We start from the raw sequence: 21,571 nt of genomic DNA, 5'->3' as shown, positions 1-21,571 counted from the left end.
AGGGGATGCCTGGGTGTCTGCCCTCGGCCCAGGAGGTAAAGGACAGTCAAGGACCACCCACGTGATTGAGCCAGCAGGGGTCGCCTCCAGGAGACCCTGCCCAGGGTGACTGGGTGTGTGGGAAAATGGAGGGAGTTCACAACCAGGTAGCACTTACAGATCGGTGGCGTATTCAGGGAGGTGGCTTGGGATGCGGGCCAGCTTCTGGTTGGAGCAGTCCACAATGGTGCCCTCACAACGGCACTTCTCGGGGCACACGAGGTCCATGAAGCACTCGCTGCTGAACCTGCTGCGGTAATCCTCTGAGCCTGGGCGGGGCCAAAGAGGGGGCGTCAGCGTCACTGGGGTTCCCAGCACTGGGGAGGCTGTGGGCAGTAGGGGTGGGGAGACACACGGGGGGTGGGGTCCAGTGACAGACACAGCGTTGCCTTTATTTTTTGGCCAGCCTGCTGGTGCCCTTCCTGTCCCCTAGCCTCCCAGGTCCATCCATGACTCTCCATTTGGTTTTTGTCATTCATCATTTTCAGTTCTCACAGAAACCAGGCTCAAGCTCTGGGGGCGCTTAAGCTTTTGTGGGTCAGGACCTTTTTGAGAAGCTGATGAAAGTTATGGATGTTTTCCTCAGAGACATGCTCCTAGGGACATGCGTACACAATTCGGCCTCCAGTTTAGGGGGCTACCCACTCCATGATGTCTATTGACCGCGGAGCCTCTAAGTGTTCATGAAAATCCAAGTGAAGAGATTTTGATGGGGGCTATGCCAGGGGTGGGAATGAGGTAAAGAAAGACGGTCACAAAGTCACTTGTCTTCAGGGCCCAAGCAGGTAACGGAACGATAAAGGAGGCCCAGCATATGGTGATCAGTGACCATGGACACCTGGTCTCAACCTTGAGAAGACAGTAGTGAGGGGTGAGGACCTGGGGAATTGAAGTCCACTGCCCTAAAGCTTGTGAATTTGGCTCAGGGTTGCCTGACAATCCTTTCTTAAAAACAATCCTGGCAATGAACTCCAATTTAAAACACTGTGAAGACAAGCACACACCTTGTGAGGGCCAGATTTGCCCTCTGCCTTTGGGAGTAAGCTCTGTTTAACTAGAGTAAGAGGCCAGTTCAGAAGTGCTAAAAGTAGTTGGAGCTAAGGTTTATTTTTTTGAAATTTAATTTCTCTCGAGGTCACACAGTGATGGTAACAGGATCAACAATGTGATGTCTTGGGAGATGCCCCAGGGAGCTGCCTTAATGATCAGAAATGATCCCCGGGCAGCTGGGCCAACTTCTGTGAGACCATGAACTGTGCCCGAGGTGCCAGGGAAACTCCAGTTGTCTTATCCGACACCAGCTAGATGACAGGGGTGGGTCTTCCTCACTCTTTCACCCTCATCAGTTCACTAGCACAATGTTAGGCACGAAACACGACCTTGGCCACATTTACCCAATGCATACATGGGGTGTCATTAGCACATCAGTTGCACATGTTTCTGAAGTGTTTTGGAGAACGTGAGTATCATTTATTTAACTAGCGGAGGCACACCTTGGCCATCTTATCTGCATCAGGGCAGCCTGGGGCACGAGCAGGACAGAGGTTTAGCAGCAGAGGGTGTGGGTTTGTCCAGGCTTTGCCCCTTACTAGCCTCAGTCTCTCCACATGTAAAACGGGAATCAAATGATTGCCCCCATCTCACAGGGGTTGTTGTGAAGACGCACAAAGAGCAAAGTGGTGCAGAGTCTCCGGGAAAGGGTCAAGAGTTGTACAGATGTTTGTGATTCTACTACTGTTTTCTTCTAGAACCTAGTGGGACATTTGGCACATCAGAGGCCACTAACGCATCAGTGTGGCTCATGATAACAGGTGACATTTACTGAGCGTGGACCATGAGGCAGGCACTATTCTTTGAACTTCAAATGAGTGGGGCCATTTAATCCTTGCAACACTCTGAGGTTACGATGACTCCATTTTACAGATGAAGAAACTGAAGCCCGCAGGTCACTCAGTATATGGCAGAGCGATGGACCCAGACAGGCTGCTGCCAGGGCCCACGTGACTAATCCTCTGCTTCACTGCAAATTCGTGTTTATCTCAGTCCTTCTAGGAATGATCATAAAGTCCAGCTTGGTCGGGGTGGGCCAAATGGCATTTTCCAGTAGTGGCTATGGCGAGGCGGGAAACAGATGTCTGCCCCCTTGTTTCTCACCCCTCACATTATCAGCCTGTGGTAATTCCTGATAGGGAATGAACTTGGTGGATCTCTGATTCTGAAGTGAGACCATCTACCTAAAACAGGGTGTCAGAGGCCTGGACCTGTCTCCTTTCCCTCTCTGTTCCCTCCCAAACCCCCTCCTTCATCCCATCCTCCACCCCCAGCCTTGTGTGAGCAAAATCCGTGCACGTATCCCCACAGTTATTTGAGCGGATTCCTGGTCCAATGCATTATGCAAATCTCTTATCCTTGGTTTGCCAGCGTCCATCCCACTGTATAACTCTGACCTGGGCAATCTTCCCCCAGACACATCAACATGCCGAATCCTGGGCAAATTTCATTTTGCAATCCCTGCTAAATGACACCCCTCTCTTGCTCCCTGCTGGTGGTTCACACGGTGAAGGCATAAAGGAACATCTCGTACATATGCAAGTATTCTTCCCTCAGAAGGGTCTACAATGGGATCCTGGCAAAGCGGAGGAAGCCTGAGTGCCGATCAAAGGCAGAGAGAGAGGAGGGAGCACAGTTTGCTCTTCAACACGATGAGCTTGAAGACATGCACCGGCTGGGCCGTGGCCAGGGACAGCCGCCGAGTAAATGCATTTTCGTTTTAATCAAGGTGAGAGCGTCTGTAGTTAGCAGGAATCGCTCTCTGTAGTATAGTTAGATTATAACTGGCGGACCTCTGCAATGGAGCTGCTGACCCATTTTAATGAAATGATTTTGCAATTAGATTCGATGGACTAATGTGTTCTTTCCAGCACTTTTCCCCCTGCTGTTTTTGTTATTGCCCTGGTTTGTAATAACGAGGGGGTCGGAGTGTGATATTTCATATGAGTGGGAGCCAGAAATGTTAATAACGGCGTATGTACATAACCGAAAGAGTTCGTTCCCCAGTCAGAGCCAGCCTGAAATGCCACCTCCATCACTTCATATTTCATTACCGAAACTACCCAGGGTTTCTTCAAGCCATTTGTTATGCCTAATGCTCATAACTACCCAAAAGTATTTTTAACTTTTCCGGAGCTTTAAAAGTCAATTTCAATCTCAACGCGTATTTGTCACTGCCAGAAATACTTAGTAGGAGAGAAGTAACTGAAATAGGCTGCCGCTTGCTTCCTCTCTTTGGGGCGAGTTCAGGCGGGAGCGATCTCGGGGGATTTGAAGAAGGGCCATAAAACAAAACCGCGGCTGAAGTGGGTCCCGGGAGAACTGAAGTCACACGGCATTTCGCCTGCCCCTGCCCTGCTCCCTCCTCCCCTTTTGCAGGCGGCTCAGAACAATGACACTTGCGACATGATCACAGAGAAGCTTTAATAGATCAGGGGGTGGAAATCCACAGCAACGTGATTTTATTACGAATCCCTGCCCTATGGCCACTTCCCAGGAGAGAACGTATGTACCATTTGCATGGTCATGGGTTTGGGGCAAGTAGGGAGCCAGGGCTCCCATTCTTTGGATGGACTTTGCAGAGGCCAGCAGTGGGCTCGGGATGACTGCTGCCATTAGCCGTCTGCATTTTCCATCATTCTTTGGGCAACCAGTTTGTTGAGTGGAAGTCACAGATTCGCTGTTATCTGATGACCGTGGACCCGTTAACGCACGTGTCCAGAGCTTTCCCCTTTTACCTCCAATATCCCTAAGCTGGGCAAGATGAAAGAAAGAAGGAAAGGAGCAGAAAGAGGAACTAGGGGGAGTAGGAGGTCTGTCAGGGTTCCTCAGCTTGAAAAGAGAGTTATGCGGACGAGCAAAGGGTCTCAAGTAATGAATGGAGTCAAGAGAACATTGCCGGGCACATAGTTACCCACTCGTGAGGACCAGACGCCAGTGGCTGGAAAACACCAACTGTTTTGCCAGGGGTTTGGTGATCAGTTGGGTAGACAGCTGTCCTGGTAAGCTCTTTCCATCAGAGTCTATTATGAATACAGCTATCTGCCTGAGAGCAGAGGGAAATGCCCACGGCCTGTGGCTGGGCAGTACCTGGTCACAAGTCGGCTGCTATGGGACCAAGGAGGCGCCGATGGAAGGGCGCCATTGTGGACCCGCTCCCAAAGTCCTGGCCCCCCGCATGGTGCTGGCAGCACCGAGGAACTCAGAATGCCCCCTCTGTTCAGAGGGAAAGGGAATTTCTCCAGTCTTGAGGATTTGCTCTGTACCAAATGGATCTTGGTAAATTCATTTAAACAGTGCTGCTGGCTCTCTCTCTTATTCAAGTTATTTTCTATTACCAGAAGCAAGGTTGAAAGGGAGCGTTAAAAAAATTTCAACTCTCTACCAATTCACGTCAAGGTCTTTTTGATTTTATAATTCAAGGCAATGGGATTATCCACAGCAGGAAAAGCTGAGTATTATAGCCATAAAGAGCAGCCATGCTGACCCTGGGCAAGTTAGTTAACCTCTCTGAGCCTCAAATACGTGAAATGGGACTTATAGGGTCATTGTGAAAATTAAACAAGATGATCTAAAACAGTTCTGTGCCTGGCCTACAGGAAGCACTCAATATACGGTAAAAAAAGTGAGAGAGGGAAATAGGACTGTCCATCACCCAGCAATGGTTGGGCCCCTGGATCTGAGGGGTAGCCTGAAAGAGGAGACAATGAGAGCCATACATCACCATGGGAATCCAGAGCCTGCCTCCTGGGTTTGGTTCCCACCACGGCTCTCTCTTAAGGGATAGGACATAGACTCCATGGCAAGAACCAACAACACAATCTTTGGTTACACTTGGTCTAGGATTTATCAAGAAACAAGCAGAATGGAAGGTGCCAGGGGCTCTCTCTTTATTGTAAGAGACAGCCTGTTTCTGCACGGCCCCTACGTGGCCTGCACTGAACTAGTACCACGTGAGGAGCCCAGCCTGTTGACCTCCAAGTTAACTGTGCTTGGAAAGTCAAGGGAACAGACTGGACTTCAGGCTGCATGGGGACCAGAGCCAAAGTACTCCTGAGGGGTGAGGGTCAGGTTCAGAAGGAGCCTCAGGTTAAATCCAGAGTCTCAGACTCGTGCCTGGTTCACCCATTCTCACGTTCACATTCATTCCCAGTGCCTCCAATAAAGAGGCAGTAGGGGGCAGGTCACAAGTAGAGTGACCTTTGCGTTAGCTACCACTTGGGAAAACGGCCCTGGGCTGGGACTCTTCCATGAAACAATGGGGCATGTGCCTTAGGCACACCCGTTCCCTTGTTCCCTTCGAATGGAAGATACAATAGTGGTTTCTTAGCTCAAACCTAGCTACTTTCCCCTTGGCTGGCATCCAGACTAGATTTGGGGGATGGCAAATCCATTTGGGGTAGGAGATGTGGATACAGATCTTAGCTTGTCCCCAGTGTGCTTCTCCATACCCATATCAGCCCGTATCTGCTACCTGGAGGTGGAGAAGCTCTGTGAATCCTTCAAGACTCCCACCACCCCTGGCCCTTTGTGAGGCTAGACTGGGAGAGGTGGGTCTGGCAGGTGGTGGGCTGCGGTGCTCCAGAGCAGAGAAGAGGTGTCCAGCGGTGGTGGTGGCGGCGGTGGCGGGCCATGCTGCAGGAGAGCGCGGTGCTTTCCGCGGTGCTTGACAGAACCATGTTCCGTTTCCATCGTGCCACCACATGGTTAGATCAAGCACAAAGGAAAGCCCCACGGCGACCGGTCAGAGTCAAGGTCAGGAAGCAGCGTCAGAGAGAGGACAGGAGCGCTCAGAGGAAGCAGCGTGGAGCAGCGGAAGCCGGAGCAGGCCCCCACTGAGTGTGATTAGTACCAGGAGCAGGGTTCCACGGGAACACTTCCAAAGACAGGAGCCCCGCCCGCCTTGTTCCCCGTCCCAGAGGAGACACAGAAGAAGGGAGAAGACAAGCGGGAGACTACTGGACACCCCTACTCAGGAGTATCAGGGCAAAAGGGATCCTTCTCAAGAGAATTAAAGAAGTCAGGTGTCAGTGGTCATATCACAGGCCTGAACTGAGCCTCTAAACTCAATTCATCACACCATTTGATCTGACAAGACATCAAATTCAGCAGAAGCATCTGCTGCACGCTCTGCAAGCTAGCGCCCATCCCCACAGCAGAGTGGTTCCCTAACGGTCTATTCCCCAAGCCCCTCAAAGAGAAAGCCACAGTTCCCAGTGGCTTAGCAAAGCTGCAACGCACTTCTTTAGGAAAAAGTCCCTTTGATGTTCCACATCTAAGGAGTCTCTTCAGTAGCTTTCAGTTTCCCCCAAACCCTATGGCTGACAGCTGATCCTCCCAGATTGCTTGAGGTATGGTAGAGGAAGGGTGTGGTACTGGGAGAAAATACATGTTCCTGGTCAGAGAGAAAGATGGGGAATCCAGTGGGGCCCCGGGTTTGGGACTGAGAAAACTATAATCATAATGATCTGAGAATAAGGACTTTCACAGAGGTGACCAGTGGCCCTCATGAGGAGGGGGCTCTTTCAGACAAAGAGAAGGAAGGAAAGAGGGAAGACACCTGATTCTAGGGTCCTTCTTGATTTCCTGAATTCCTCCATGGCTGTGAATCATGGTAGTGGGTTGCGGGGACCAACAACCAACTGTTGCGGATGCCAGTGGCCCAGGTGAGGGTGCCCAGTCTTTCTATCATTATCTGCAATAGATCAGGGGCAGTTTTGATGGACTTCCTCCCAAACCATTGGGAGATGTGTGCACCCTGAAGAGGCAGAGCCAGGGCCAGGTGACTGAGACTCTCCCTGCCCTGCCCTCTAACAGGTGGGATGGGGTCACTGTTCCTCCACAAAGTTTTTCTGGGACAAGATGGTGGCAGCATCTTGACAGTGCACAGGTTGTCTGCAAAGGTTGACCAGTTAGTCAAGGTCATTCCACAGCTCTGGATCTGGCCCCTCCTCTCTCTAAGCCCTCTCATCTGACCAACTAGAGCTGGCCACTGTAATCTAGACTCAACTCCACTTTGCCCCCAGACATGCAGGGCTCTGTAAACACTCTGGTTTGGGGATTTCACATTCAGGTACCCAGGGCTTCAGTAGCAGGGAAAATCCATCCCTCTCACATCCCTGCCCCCAGGCCTTAAAATGCATTCTCCTTCTCTTTGGTTTCTCTCAACAAAATGAAATTGAGGAACCAGGGAGAAAGCTGTCAAGAATCTTCACAGTATGTCAGAAATCCTGAAAATAGTGCTCTATAAACTTAGACCAGCTTTTCTGCTGCGTGGGCCTCAATGTCTTCCTCTCTGGCATGGACTGGGTGACCTCTGAGGGCTCTAAAATTCTGTAATTCCCTGAGAGGTGTCTTGCTGTCTGCCATCTTTGGACACATTGTCACCACCCTCCCTACTCTCCAGCATGAGAGTTTCTTCTTCTTGCTGCCTGGACCGCCACACACAAAGTGGGTAGGGTTGATGGTAGAGAGAAAGCATCTTCCAGCTGCCAAGTGCTCTCCTGGGGATGGGCTTGGGGTCCCAGGCAGTCAGGCAGTGCCTTTTCAGGAGGACTTAATCTGATGGTCAGATCACTCCAGCCGGCAGCATCCACCTCTAACCCGATCTTGCTGCCCAGGGCGGCGGATGCGCTGACAGAGGCAGACACAGGGCAGCTGGGAAACCAGACGCCCAGCCTAAGGAGGGGCTTGATGCGTGGCAGGAGCAGCCCTCAAATTGGCTCCTAATTACATCAGCTGTCTTTGCAATGGGGGTGCTTTTAGGGGAAAGTAAACGCAGAGTTATTATCTGTCAAATCCAGTTCATGTCACCTGCCCTACTTCCCTTCTTCTGGAGCTTCCTGGAAACACAGAGCTTTAGACCTACGGTTTCTGCATCTCCCAAGGCCAAGGCAGGTCTGGGCCCTCGTGTCTCTCAAAGTCAAGGCCTTTGGAGCTCACCAGCAGCTCCGTCTACCTCTCTTCTCTGCAGCTACATAAAATAAAAGCGTATAGAATGCTGTATGGCAGGCTCATCACAGCTGTAACTTTCACTGTCTTTATGGGAATAATCTTTCTGCTTAGTATTGATTTTAGAAAAAGATATTTTATCCAGAGTCAATCTAAGGAGCTGCTCCTTCTCCCCGTTTGGTTCTTTTTTTTTTTTATTTCCAAGCACCCCTGTCCCACATAGGAAAAGAAGCCAGGACCCCTCCAATGCACAGGTAGGCAGACAGTGGCAAAGCTAGAGTTAGAACTAAGCTCTGCTGTTTCCTAGGTCTATTTGCAATTTTCTCTTTCTCCTACTTAGTTCTTTCTGTACCCCCACCTCCTGCCCCGCCACCCCAATCCCAGCCTGCAGGCATTCTTAGGCAATTGTCCAGGTTGTGTCCCTGGGAGACACCAGTCCTTGGACCCTGGGCGGACTCCATCCCTGCCCTGCCCCCCAGGGCTGGGGCATCCATCTGGAGCACGAGATCTTGATGGGACCCCCGTGAGACCCAGGGGTGGGGGTTGACAGATGGCACCCTGCCCTCCTCTATCTCTTACCGCCCCTCTTCTTGGGCACAACTGTTTGCGAGAGCTAATTAACTCAGGCCTGGCCAGACACAGGTAGAAGCAGAGGGGATGGGGGGAATAAGAGGCATAGGCCATGAGGAAAGATCGCCTGGAAAGGATGGCTGTCCCTCAGGTGACAGCTCTGGGCTGGGGGAGGTCTTCCTTCCAGACATGCTGCCAGCCCCAAGAAGGAACTTAAGGAAAGAGTTCGGGGGTGGGGGTGGCGGGTGGGGGCAGGGCCATGAGACTGAGAAAGGAAGTCACTGAAGCAGCTGGACCTCCTTCCCAAATGCTCCTTCTAGCCTACATGCTGCACAGTGTTGAGGAGGGAGCCAGGCCTGCATCCGGTCCTGCCTCCACCGTTTGCTAGCTGTGACCTTGGGGTGCCCTTCACCTCTGAGCCCTCAGCTCCCTCTGCTGCAGAATGCAGATTTCTCCTGCTGATCTCACGAGACTACTGGAAGAACCAAATCACACTAGGAGCACTCAGCACCCTGCTCATCACAGGCAAGAAACTACTCTTGAAACTGACATCATTATTCTGGGGAAGACAAATTGGGACCAACGTCTCATACTGTCACAAAGTCCCCGTGGTACCTCCAAGCCCTCTCAAGGTATTTGCTTCTGTAGAAAAAAACAGCTAAAATTTATCATTCTGGAGACACGGACTAAAGAATCTGACTTGGAGGACAAGAACAACTTGCAAGAAGGAGAAGTCTGCCTGCTGGTCTTCTCCCAGAGACCAGTGCCCACGCTGGCGCTCTCCCCGGGAAAACTCACTTACGTAAGACACTCTCAGGCACGGGGAGAAGAGCGGTTCTTGCTGAAACCCAGATTGTGAGAGTTGGCTCCAACCCGTCTCAGTACATCATACTATCAATCTCTCACCATTGGGAGCACAATGCAGCTGGGTGATTTTTTCCAATAGCAAACTATACAAATGATAGTCCTTTCTAACTGCCTGTTCACCTAGCTATTGGGTCAAGGAGAGCTGCTTCTCTTTTAAGATGAGCTGAGAATTCTCCTGCCATTCAGCCCCGGTCAGTGTCCTTCCTGAGTGCAGTGGGGAGGAAGGTTTCTAGAGAGAGCTTGGGAACTAGAGAGTAAGGTTTTGCTTTCTTCTCGAGCACAACTCTTTGCTGTTCTCTCCATAATCAGAACGTACCATAGCTGGTGAGAATGTCTGTGAAACCTATAACACACTATAGTGTAAGGGCCGCACCCAAGGCAGTCTTAGAGCAGATGAGAGGCCCCTAAGATTAGATGCTGCCTGCAGCCTGGCCTGGGATATATTTATTTCTCCATCTGCCACTTGGGGAGCATGCTTGAGAAACAAACAAACAAGCAAAAATCGTAGCATCTAAAGGGCACGTGTGTACAGGCCCCCTGGAGATATGCGGCTGCCTGGTTCTGTCTCTCCTGAAACCGCGCATTCTCCCCACCCTCCCTCCATGCTTTTATTGTGTGTGTGTGTTTTATTTTAAATCCATAAGATAATTGGTTTTCTGCAGGGCTAACTGAATTTCCCCAATTTAATTTGCAAAGATGCTCCCCAGGAGCCATTACAGCGCTCGCTGTCCTCCAGATTGGATTATTGGCCTCTCCAGGGCTGCTGTACTCTGAGTCGGAAAGTGGGGCCCAGCTCCCTAACCTGATTACCTGAGCAGCGGAACTTCTTGCTCTTGATCTGGCTGAGGCGCTTGTTGGCCAGCCGGCGCGGGCTGCTGCAGCGGGCCCCGCTGGTCTCGATGGGGTTGTCCTGGAGGTAGTCGGCCAGCCACCTCAAGTGGCAGTCGCACACAAATGGGTTTTGGGCTAAGTGGCTGCGAGAGGGATGGGAGTTCATCAGGAGCGACCCGAGGTGCTGCGCTCCTCCACCACCCCTGCCTGGTGCTGGGTCCTGGCATCCCAGAGCCAGGCTCCCTCCCTCTTCACCCCAGGAGGCCTTGGAGGACATGGAGCCTTTTAGACAGGACCCAGAGAGGGGGCCTGAGGCCTGCTGTCTGCAAAAGACAGTCACAGGTGCAGCTGGCATCCAGTCTGGGGACTTAGTCTTGCCGATCTCCCCACATGGGGCAGGACCCACCAATGCTGCCTCAACTCTCACCCATGCCACTTCTGATGGGCAAAGCAAGTTGCAGGCCAGGGCTGACGCTGAGAGCAGCCTTTATTTTATTTCTCCCAGCTCAGTAACACCAGACACACAAAGCAGCTGGCATGGCGATGGGCACATGGGAGTATTCCATACAGAGTAGTGGGTATTGTCGTCATTATCCTCCTCATCACGAGGGCAGCACCGTGGGTCTCGCTTCCCCAGGCTCAGTGAGAACACTCTCCCAAGTGCCATACACAGTGCTCAGCACATGGTCGGCATTCAGTGTGCGGCAGCTGTTCTTACTCTTTATTGGCTCCTGTCTCTGGCTACAGGGGCAGTAAGTGCCAGATGACTCAGAGGGTCTCCAGAAGCCTCCACTTCATGGTCAGGCCTGGCGCTGAGCTAGGGTCTAAGCTTGGGGCTGGAGCCCCCAAACACAGCTGAGATCTGTGCTCAGGTGTCATCAGCGTCCACCACTCTATGAACACCTGCAGTGCTTGGGAGTGAGGAACTGTTCCCTAAAGAGGGAGCTGCGATATTCTCAGAGCACCCGGATGAGAGGTTTGGTTTTCAGGGTGGCGGGGGTGTTGGTGGGCAAGAATGAGTTATCAGCAGAGCTGGAGCCTGCTCAGCATACAGTGGCCATAATGGTAAAGAGAGCAGGTGAATAGCAACTCTGCCTGGATTCAAATCCTGCTTCTTACTAGCTGTGCAACCTTGACTAAGTTACTTAACCTTTCTGTGCCTTGGTTTCCTCACACAGAAATTCAGGATCGTAACAGCACCTTACTCACAGGGTTGCTGTGAGGCTTAAAGGTTTGAACACAGGGAAAGTACTCAGTGCGGTGTTGAGCTCTTTGTCAGTACTCAGTACAGGTAAGCTAGTACTAGAGTTACGATTCCATTCTCACTGCAGGCTCTAAAGATCTTCCTGGATGTGCTCACTTTGCCTTCATTTTGGGTGTTCTCTGTGACTGGGTGTTTGGGGTCACCTGCTGCCTGGGCACGTGCTGGCAGTGGAGGCGGCATACTCACAGTGTCTGGATGGCCTGCAGAGGGGCAAAAAGCCCTTTGCTGATGGTCTGCAGCTTGTTGTCATACAGGGAGAGCAGGTTGAGGTTCTGCAGGTCCTGGAAGGTGTTCACCCGCAGGCAGTTGATCTTGTTGGCATTGAGGAGGCTGCAAGCAGAAGAGAGGCCGGTGACCCACGAACCCTGGTCATCACCTGTGGGGCAAGGGCTGCGCCTGCAGGGGCTGGGCTCAGGGCCCCCCAGCTCTCCTACAGCCTTGGGCTCCTGCTACTTGCATTCTTGTGGCCACTGAAACTCATCCGGGCACTTGCATGTCATCACCACAGATGCTGTGCTGCACACTGCCAACCCCTGGAGCCATCCTCGCACCCATGCCTGTGCAGGAAGACCAGAAGTGGTACCCCATGTGCTTCACTGTCTGCTTTAGAATGCAGAGCTTCCAGGAATCAGAAAACAAAAATCATCTGGCACAAATGTTTTAAAGCTTTAGTTGATTGACTAAGGGCAATTTTGATTCAGAAAATTCCTTAGAGTTGTTTTGGGTCACTGATCCCATTGAAAATCTGATGAAAGCCATATGTCATCCTCCCAGAAAAAATACATCCATGGGTAGGCATGCGTGCAGGTACATATACATTCTTCTCCTTTTCTCTCCTTCTCGCACATGCACACATGTTCAACCCCCCACCCCCACAGATGGGGTCCCATGTGATCTGACCTCTGCACCTTTCCCCTCTCATCCATCCCACCCCCAATTCACTACCCTCTGGTCCCTCAGGTACACCATGTGTGTTTGGGCCCAGGTCCTTTGAACACACTCTTCCTCCCTTTCATAAGGTGGTTCTTTCTCCTCCTTTGCATCTCAGCTCAAACGCTACCTCCTCAGAGAGGCCTGCCCTGACCACCTCATGTACAGGACCTCCAACCCCCCGTTATCGTCTCTCAGAGCCCTGTTTATTTCTTTGCAGCACTTCCCTCCATGTGTGACTATAGGGTATTGGTTTTCTTGTTTATCATTTGCCTCCCATCCAAGACGGTAAGTTCTATGATGGCACTAACGACATCCATTTCCACATTCCTCCCTTTATTCTCAGGGCTTGGCACAGGCATTTGTGCCAGAAATACACCCAACTCCACATGCAACTCCAGGGGTCACCTTCCTCTAAGGTGGCACTGATCCCCCGGGTCAGCCTTCCCGTCCACCAGGGACCCCTTCTGCTGTGGTTTGAGCTCTTCAGACCCTCTCCCTATCGAAAAGAAAAGTGTCAAAAGAAGCTGCCTTTTCGGTGAAATTCTGATCCAGCACAGATGATGCCATGAGGGTTATAGGAGAGTTTCCCAGAATGGGGCTGGCAAGTCAAGCGAAACTGGGTCCTAAGAATTTCCTCTATGACACTAGACTGACTAGCTGTGCCCTCGAAACCAGTGCAAAATCATTTCTCGCTCCTTCCTGAATGAAAGTGGGAGAGGGGGGAACTAAACCAACCAGCAAAAATGTTGAATTTTAAAAATGTCTTCTTTCAAAGCTGGCTCAGAGCTTCCCTTGTGCGGAATGACCCATGAGACTCGTAGTGGGCTGGCTCCCTCCGGAGGCTCTTGATGCCAGCCAGGGGGACTTTAGTTGGGAACGGGGCTGCCCAGGGGAGCTAAACCATCCGTGCGCCTCTCCCTTGCTGCCGGCGTGCCGCCTCCGCATCCGTGTACAGATAGGCGGCTGTGGCCGTGACAGTGGAAGAGCTGCCTGTGTAATCTGGCTAATAATGGGCAGGGTCCCAGGGGTCCACACGGATGTCCTCTCGCCTCGCAATGGAAAAAAGCTCACGTTGCTAGAATACGTTTCATGTTTTCCAAAGTGCTTTCCCAATATCCTATTATTCTCACAGTAACCTGGGCAGACGGGCACCAGCCTCACAAGTTATAGGTGAGGAAACTGAGGCCAAGAGTTGGGTGGGCTTGCTCAAGGTCACAAGTGTTTCCAGGGAGCATGCTGGAAGTAGATAGGATAATTCAGGTCTCTAGAGGGTTTGGTGTCTTCTCTGTGAAGGTTTTACCTACCCCGCTTGTCTGTCGAGCCCCTCTGCAGCATTTTCCTGAGAATTTCCTGGGCTTTATGTACTACATTTTAGCCAAGGTCACTCCATTTTGGGGGCATTCCAAGAAGGAGGCCATGGAGCAGAGAAACAAGGAGAAAAGTGAGAGCATCCAACAGGGCCATGCACCTCAGGGTCAGGAATGGACCCTTCACACACACATTGTTTTGGTCTGTTTGTTTAGAAGGAAAAACAAAGTATGTGGTAAATGCTTTGTTCCAAACAGACATTCAGGGTCCTCTGAGGGCATCATCTGGCTAGGAAAGATTGCACTATGCAGTAAACAGACTGGGTCAAAGGTGCCAACTTCATGCCTGAGGATAGAATCCTCCTTGCAACATACTGCAACATCTCACATGCAAATCTGTTCATTCAGCCCTCCTAGTGTTTTGAAAATTGGGAAATTTCACACACACACCAGATTTCTATTTCCTCTTGAAAAAAATTTCAGAAGCTCTAGCAACACTGGGTCCATTGGAGGCAGCTACGGAGTGGCTGCCCCCTCTGGATAGGACATACCCTCTCTGTTCACCACAGTCCTCACTACTCCCTATTGTATGCCCTTCACCAGTTCATTCTGCCTACCTTGCCTGAGTGAGCGTTTAGATTTGAGACCCTAGTGCAGATTCACAAGCTCAATTGCAGTGCTTGGTACTGGGGAGTGCTAGACACTGGATAAGGACGATGGCCCTGGGGAGAGGGGAGGGGCAATTTGGACCTGCCTTGAAAAGGTATCCAAACTGCAAGCTGCTCTGATAACCCTCCTCACCCATCAGAACTATCGAGGCTTCTTTTTCTGATCCAGATGCTATCTTATTCTCTATTGCACCTAGATCTCTCAGCATGGGATGTTATCACAATGATAGAAGGCATCAAAACAACCCAGGCTGGCAGAATTCCTAGACAAAGACAGCACAAGGAGCAGAGTGTATGAAGCAGGAGCAAATGGCAACACAAAAGGGCAGAGTCCCCCCGTCACTTATTTTCTCCCAGGAGGCTTGGCTCCCTAAGGCAAGACGTGTTGGGCAGGGAGAGATAAAATTAAGCTGCTTATCCAGATTTAGATGCGGGGGACAGCCTCACTGATCCCTAGCCCCAGCAAGATCTCACAGCCTGTCCTGTCCTCTCTCCTTTGGGAGGATGGTTGGCAGCCACTCAGCCCCGTCTGGCTTCCATGAAAAGATCTCCAAGCTATCTGGTTCAAGGACAAGAGCTGGAGGGGAATTAAACAAACACCCTTTGGTGGAGCAAATTGAGAGGAAACAAGGATTTGAAGCGGGATTCAGCAGTTCTGAACACAGGTCTTCTCTCTCTTTCTCCATCAAGGCTGCTTGATCTGTCCTGGTTCACCCGCCTTTGAGGAGTCGCGGTGTCACTGCTGTGTGAAACGATAATAATAATGGAGTGGCATCTCCAGAGCCCACAGCTCTATGTGCAGCCCTCTGCCAAGTGTTGTCCAAAGCACTTTCCATGCAGTCTTTACTTTCACCCTCAGAGCAGCACAATCATTGTCCTCATTTTGCCGATGAGGAAACTGAGGGTCAGAGTGGTGACGGATTTGACCTAGGTCACCCAGTGATAAGTGAAACTCCAGCCTGTCTGACTCCAAAGTTCATCTCTTATCCATCATGCAAAATCCATATTCTCGTATCTATGCCTGATGGACAGTGTCCCCTGTCTCTGGGCTATTTTTGCTAGCTTTGGAATGCACCTGGGCACGCTTTAGGTGGACGGAGGTCTGATTGGGTCTGGAAGACTGCTTGCCTTTTGGTTTTGTAGAGGCATCCGGAGTCCTGCTGATTCTTAGGAAGGACCTGGCACCAAGCTGGCAGAGATGGGATGCTCCCCAAACTGCCATTGGCACAAAGTGGCGGGTTCTTCACTGAATGCCTTGCACAGGTGCAAAGCAGGGTTTCAACCTTGAGGATCACTGACTAAATGCTGATTTGGGAGCTGGTATGCCTGGCTCTGCGCTCCCCTCACCCTGAATTCTCACTCCACTCTGGGAAGACCAGGGACAGTGGTGAAGCAGACAGTATTCTCCAGCTTGCCACATTCAAGAGGCTGCCTGACTCTCAAACTTTAAACTTGATGCCCCAACTAGATCTCAGCTTGATCTGCTGTTGGATCCAGTGAGTCAGGGGGCTGGGGACTTATTGAATATTTCCCCAGAAGCAGATCCAACCATCTTTTGGGGTCACCTGCTCCAAGACTCACTTCCCAAAGGAACTTCAGAGGTCATAGAAACAAAAAGAGTGAAGGCTCTGAGATGACCAGGCCAGGTGAACAGCAGGGGCCACACGACCTAACAGGTAATAAGGATTACACATGGCCAGGCACTCGCCAAGCACCTTATACATATTAACTCTGAATCTCCCCACCGCCCTGTGAGGTAAGTGTTATCTCCATCGGACAGAGGACACCTCTGGGGCTTGGAAAGCTTAAGTCCCTTTGACCAAAGTTGGACAGCTAGCAAGTGGTAGCTTGAGATTTGGATCCATGCTATCTTAGTTCCAAGACTGTGCCCCCACCCATTCTGTCACCCCGATGCCCACCAAGGGACTGTAGGAATCACCTACTGTTTATGGGAGGGGGCTGAAGCACGTGCTTTGTAGACACTCTCATTAACAAAGTGAGGATTCTACAGTAAAACAGAACAAAGAGAGCCGTGCTCCAGTCAGAGGAAATTAAGGAGAGTGGCACATCCGAGAGCAGGAGTACCCGTACATCACCTTCTAAATGTATTTCCAATTGTTAGCTCCACGAGGCCCTCCGCCACCCCCTCTTCTCAGAGCATTTTCGGCTTCCACATATGTTCCATGTCAAGAGGTATTAGCACTCAGCTCGTTGATTAACCAACATAACGATGCTGCTGAGCGATAATCTTTTCCAGGAGCCGTCGCCTTCAGGAAAAGCAAGGCAGGAAACAGAAGCCATGGAGAGCCACAGAGCTGGAGCTTGAAGGGGGAGTGAAATACCCTGAATCTGGGCTAAGGAGGGCTCTTGTGACTTGAGTCCTCCTGCTAGGGGACCGGGCCTGCCTGCCAGAAAAGTCCCAGGTGCTGTCAACACTCACAGCAGCTTGCAGTTCCATTCATTCAGAGTCCAGATAACACGGGGAGATGGGCCCCAGGAGGGGAATGAGGTCCACCCTGATCTGTGAAAAGGACCCCCACACCCGGTCTCCCTACAGAGGGCAATGGAGGAGAAGACCTCTGAGGCCCCACTTTCAGTTACTGCCCTTGCCCACATCTCCTGCTCAGTGAAGATTCTCTGAGGGCTCACATGCCTGGGCTGCAAGGCTTGGAAAACACAAACATCTGGAGTCAGGTTTAATGATAAATTGCATTAAAATCACCTTGGCAACCCCAGCGGTTCACATGTTGATTCCGTGGCCTCGAGCTATCATTCTCAGCGGTATTTATATTTTCCACACCTGCCCAGGGGTCTGCGGAAGACAGCGTTTACGTTATTCCTCCTACTTATGTGGTGTTTGTCTGGAAATGTCAAAAGCATATTGCAAACTCCGGAGCACGAGCTCTTCTCAGGAAACTGGTGCCAAGAAAGAGTGTAGCGGCTGCTTCCTGGAGAGTAAAGGAAGCCCTTCCAGCAAAGACCAGGGGATAGAAAGATGGGTGCAGGCTCCTGCCAGGGGCTGCTTCACGGAGCCTCCTTTCCCCAAAGCGAGGCTGGGTGGTCAGTCTGTCTTTCATACGCACTCAGATGCAGACACATAGGGGAGGAAAGAAGGTACCAACAACCATAGAGCACCGCCCTTTCTCTGGCTCTACCAGGAGGAGAATGATTCTTAAAGAATGGGTTATAAAGGCTCTTTGTTATTTAAAAAAAAAGAAAAGTTCTGTGTGTCCCTGGAAGTATTTACCACTATTACACATTGGCATAAACTATGAGTGAGGATACCAATTAGGGGAGCTCTTCTGGAGCCCTGAGTCAGCTGTGGGATATGCAGTCAAACTGCCTTCATTCATGTGTCTTCCTCTTTTCTATTTCTCTAGTATTAACCCTGTGCCATCCTGAATTTCTTTACCTACTAATTGTAATAAGGACCACTGTCTTGCCTCAGAACAAGCATGCGCTCATCCCTCCCCTATGAAATATGGGGCATTTATTTTGACCTTCAGCAACCTACTGAGGCTGGACATGGGGAGGAAGCTGGTGCCACGAGGTCAAGGAACTCTGACCCTGCCCGGAATCTTCTCTGTGCTTGTGAATGGGGGGTTACTCTGGGCCACGTCATGCTAAACACTCTCAAGAGGAAATGGGAGGAGCCCTCCAAGTCCCAACGAGGGGCAAAGATGACTCCTCCCTTCTCTCCCGATGATGACTGCACTGCTGGCAGGGGCTGTGGGTTGTCATGGTGATTCAAACTGCAAATGCAGCAATGCCATGGGGTGGCATGTCTGAAAAACAAGACCCCCCCTTTAACTCCAAAGACACAGGAGGGCCCTAGGAACAGGGTGCAGGCAACTGCGCTTTCCTATGGCGACCGGGGGAGGCTGAGAGTCTGAGAGACCAGACAGGGGAGCCGTCACCTGCTATCAGGAGATCAAGTGGCCTCACCCAGTGTGACTTGGCTTGCCCCTTCCCTCTCCCAACAGCTAGTAGGGTGGTCACTTGCCTACCTGATTGTTACCTGGTTACTAGTCAGTCCTTTAAGAGGGGTAAACCATTTACTCAATGACCAAGGCATGGAATAATTCCAGAATTTAAGTCTCCTCAAGAACTTTCCCTAGGAAGCACCAGGTACATGAGAGGGAAGAGCTCCCCCTTCAAGAATGCACCTCAAAGTAAGTCTGCCTCTTCTTCTGGGGAGAATTTTCATCCTTTCACCTCAACCTGTCACAGGGCTCAGGGCGAACGTCAGTGATGACAACGAACCAGAGGAAGTTCGACGGGAGACAGCAGCCTGTGACTTAGACTGAAGCATGACAAGAGGAGCTGATTAACAGTCAGTCCAGCAGCACCCCCTCCTCGGCCTGAGCCAGTGAGGAATTCTGGTTCCACGTGTCATAAAACCAGCTCTGCACAGCTGCCTGTGACTGGGGCTGAAGCAGAAGCCTCTGGCACAGACTCCAGAATCAGACGGCCTGGGTTCCAATGCTCCATCACTTACACGCTGAGAGACAATGGCCAAGTTACTTAACCCTTCAGTTCTTCAGTTTCTCCATCTGTAAAATGGGCCTTTCGACAATACCTTCCTCTTAGCGTTGTTGCAAAGATGAGATGAGATGATGCATATGAAATTGCTTAGCACAGGTTCTGGAATGTATTAAGTATTTGATAAATGTGAGCTGCTATTATTAGCAGCAGTAGTAATACTTGTGAAACAGCTGGTGAGGGAAAGTGAGCCATAGGGAGTGAGGTTTTGCTCACTGCCCTGTAATTGGCAAACTCCAAGATCCTCAAATGGTCTTGTCTGCCTTCCAAGAAAATCGAACAACAGGTGCCCAGGTTGTCTTAACTTATTCCAGCCCCAAGACAGCCTGGTTTGGTTTAAGACCTCCTGGAGCAGGCTTAACATCGACCGCGGCCCACATTTACATGAAGGCTTCCACCTCAAATGACTGCCTGCCCGCCTTGAGTGACTTTCCTACGCATGCGGTGCAATCAATGAGCACTGAGTGAATGCTCTTTATTCTCTGGGGGAGCTATAACAGTGCAGCTAGCAGCTGCCCATCAGAGGAGGAAGTGACGGCTCTGGAGACCCACTGACCGCTTTCCTTGCTTTGGGGAGGACTGACCTCTGAGCTACAAGGTGAAGGATCTGGGGGGCTGCGTACGCAGGGTCACTATCTCCACAGACATCCCAGGAGCCCAGGGGCCTGGGTGGGCAGGGGAAAGGAGAGGAACAAGAACGTTCACCCTAAGTTTCCGGTGAGATGGATGGAGCCTGGGAGAAGAGGACAGGTCACTGCTCTGGTAATCCAGTTGCTCCTGTCCCTGGTGTTGGGAGCACGTGCCCAGTGGCATGTCCTGTCCTAACTTGGATTCTGAGATCCCTCCGTGTGAGATATTTCAGTTCTCAGCAGTTTAGGAAGGAATTTCTTGTCCCTTCTTCTTGTCCAAATGGGTACCTGACTAGCTCCCCAGCAGCCTGTTTTAAGCTGACAGATTACCTGGCGTTCCCCAGATCCTATACGTATAAAGGCTGTTACTAATAACCAAGGCCTATGTGTCGATACAATGAATGTCTGCAGGAACTGGACCGGTCTAGGATTAAGTACAGGGAGACATACTAGTTATTTTCAAACATTTGAAGACTACGAGAGTAGCCTTTCCTGAGTTTCCCAGAAGCCATTCTGAGGCTGAATATAACAAAAAGCTTCCTACTCTCCTAACTACACAGTGATGACTTATCACAGGAGCCATCAGCAAACGAGCGACAGAAGACTTGTCAGAGGGCGCAGGGGAGGCGTTTCTGCACCAGCCGGGTGGAAGGTTGTGCTCGGAGCCCTCAAGTTTCTTTGAACTCTAAGCTTTTGGAACTTAAACTAAAGGAGGTGACTCCTGCGAGGCTGACACCCAGGGGACAGGCTATCAGGGTTAGGGGGTCATTCCCAGGACTGCTGAGGCTCATCCACATGGACCCATTTGCTGCAGACTCTGAGAAACTGCAGCCTGAGACATTGTACCATTAGTGCTCGCCATCCGCCCAAAAGAACATGTCAAGAAAATGATCCTGGAGGGCTGGGTACATACCAGGCTGGGCGAGCTTGGTAGGATGGCTGAAAAGTTTGGAGAAACAGAGAATGGGGGTCGGGCAGGACAACCAACTACAACGTACCCACTTTATTACTGACAGCAGCACAACAAGCGCCAGAAAGGAAATATCCAAGATCACTTCGTGTGGCAGAGGTGGCTTTGCTGTGCACCAATGATTTGAGAGACAGAGAGAGAAGAAAAAAACACAAATCTCTCGCAAAAAGCCTTCAAGCCAAAGGAGAGGAAATTACCCAGACTATCAGGGTATTCTAATCAAAGCCTTCTTATCAGAGTGTCTCCAGTCTAACAAGGAGAAATCCAATCTACAGTGGGCCGAATGCTAAATTAGATGTAATCAGGACCTGCTTTCCAACTGCTCAACAGCAGGTCAAAGCCCAATGACGGCTCCAGTTGCTAGTTCTTTCTGGAAAGTGAGCCTGACTGAGTTGTGTCAACTCTTGCTCTTCACTCCCAGCTACTCAATTCCATCTGCTCAAAATGGTGATCGTAAACTAGAGCTGCCTTCCTGGCCCATGAGAAATTTGGCTAGTTCTATTCACTCATGACTGCTGTCAGCTTGGAACTGAGATATATTTCCTTTTAGAAAAACATGCACTTATCGAATCTGCTACAAGCCCTGCACTCTGCTAGGCACACTGATGCACACCGTGTTTCTCCTTAATGCATGCAAGGGCATTTTCCTTTCCTTGCCAAACGCACAGATTGTAGAAGGATATTTGCTGCAGCCCACTGGAACACAACACTCCCAAATCTATCTCAAGGCCGATGTTAGTGTTATTCTTCTTTCAAGGGATTGATAGCTACAGTTAACTAGCCTTATGGTGGCAGTTATAACTTACAGTTTCTTTGCTACAAGCAAAGAACACCATCTGTGAAACACCAAGCTCCCTGCAGAGCCCTGGCGGGTCATTCTAACAAATAGCTTCAAAGGCCCACTCGGTCCTGGGACCTTTGAACATGAATACTCCCACAGAGGGAGACAG

At 50.8% G+C, this 21,571-nt stretch overlaps 1 protein-coding gene across 1 annotated transcript in view; it reads right to left on the bottom strand.

The window, feature by feature from the left end:
* Positions 1–21,571, bottom strand: part of SLIT3 (slit guidance ligand 3) — a 587,735-nt gene that overhangs the window by 88,030 nt on the left and 478,134 nt on the right. The window contains exons 13-15 of the mRNA XM_070569056.1: positions 11,759–11,902; positions 10,288–10,451; positions 158–308 (exon numbers count right to left, since the gene is read on the bottom strand). Of these exons, the coding sequence (XP_070425157.1) occupies positions 158–308; positions 10,288–10,451; positions 11,759–11,902 (459 nt within the window). The remainder of the gene's footprint in view (positions 1–157; positions 309–10,287; positions 10,452–11,758; positions 11,903–21,571) is intronic.

The sequence above is a fragment of the Equus przewalskii genome, chromosome 13 (genome assembly GCF_037783145.1).
Source record: "Equus przewalskii isolate Varuska chromosome 13, EquPr2, whole genome shotgun sequence".
In the NCBI taxonomy this organism is placed as follows: Eukaryota; Metazoa; Chordata; class Mammalia; order Perissodactyla; family Equidae; genus Equus; species Equus przewalskii.
Note: the sequence above shows the minus strand (reverse complement) of the source record. Positions and strands in the feature narration are given on the sequence as shown.